The sequence below is a fragment of the Arachis stenosperma genome, chromosome 9 (genome assembly GCF_014773155.1).
Source record: "Arachis stenosperma cultivar V10309 chromosome 9, arast.V10309.gnm1.PFL2, whole genome shotgun sequence".
In the NCBI taxonomy this organism is placed as follows: domain Eukaryota; kingdom Viridiplantae; phylum Streptophyta; class Magnoliopsida; order Fabales; family Fabaceae; genus Arachis; species Arachis stenosperma.
Window position 1 is genome coordinate 122,670,060 of NC_080385.1, and position 870 is coordinate 122,670,929.

The following is an 870-nucleotide window of genomic DNA, read 5'->3' on the forward strand; positions in this document are numbered from 1 at the left end:
CCAAATATTACCATACAAAAATTATCATTAGGAGACGCCGCAACAAGATCCTCAAACTTCGTGGACCTAGCGGGGAGTGGATTGATAATCAGAAGGATCTCAAGACTCACGTTATCCTTCATTTTCAAAGTCGCTTCCAGAAACTTAACTGCAATAGAAACTGTGCTATTGATACTAACAATTTTTACCCTCTCTAGAGGAAGACAACATTCCCAAACTGAGAGCTTGTGTCAGGCCTGAGGAAATTGAATAAGCGGTCCTTGTAATGGGATCTCTAAAAGCTTCGGGGGATGATGGACTCTCTGCAGGTTTCTACAAAGAAAACTGGACCGTTGTTGGAAATAGCCTGAAAGAGTTTGTTATGAATAGTTGGCAAGTCCCCAAAGCTATAGCTGATGTGAACAACACTCTCATTGCTCTTGTGCCAAAAATAAACCAACCTGATTTTGTTAACCAACTCAGACCCATTGCTTTATGCAATGTGTCATATAAAACAATTACAAAAATCATAGGCAGTCGAATCAAACCCATTCTTGACAATAGAATTTCACCGGCTCAATCCAGCTTTATTTCTGGGAGGAGGATCCAAGATAATATCACTGTTGCACAGAAAATCACCCATTCTATGAGAAAAAAAATAAGGTAAAAAGGGCTACATGGCTATCAAGATCAATCTTGAAAAAGCCTATGATCACCTTAGCTGGGCTTTTATTGAGCAATGCTTAACAGACTTCTCCCTTCCCCTGGAAATAATTAAAATTGTCATGCAATGCATCTGTACCACTAGCTTTCAGGTGCTGTGGTCTGTGAAAGGGAGAAGTAACAAAAATGTTCTTTCCTTCCTGTGGCATTAGACAAGGAGACCCGCTT

At 40.1% G+C, this 870-nt stretch overlaps 1 protein-coding gene across 1 annotated transcript; it reads left to right on the forward strand.

Annotated features, from left to right (window-relative positions):
• The first annotated feature begins 265 nt into the window (after positions 1-265).
• Positions 266-646, forward strand: LOC130949884 (uncharacterized). Its single transcript, XM_057878491.1, has one exon. It carries the CDS (start codon positions 266-268, stop codon positions 644-646), a length of 381 nt encoding a protein of 126 aa, XP_057734474.1.
• The last annotated feature ends 224 nt before the right edge of the window (positions 647-870 follow it).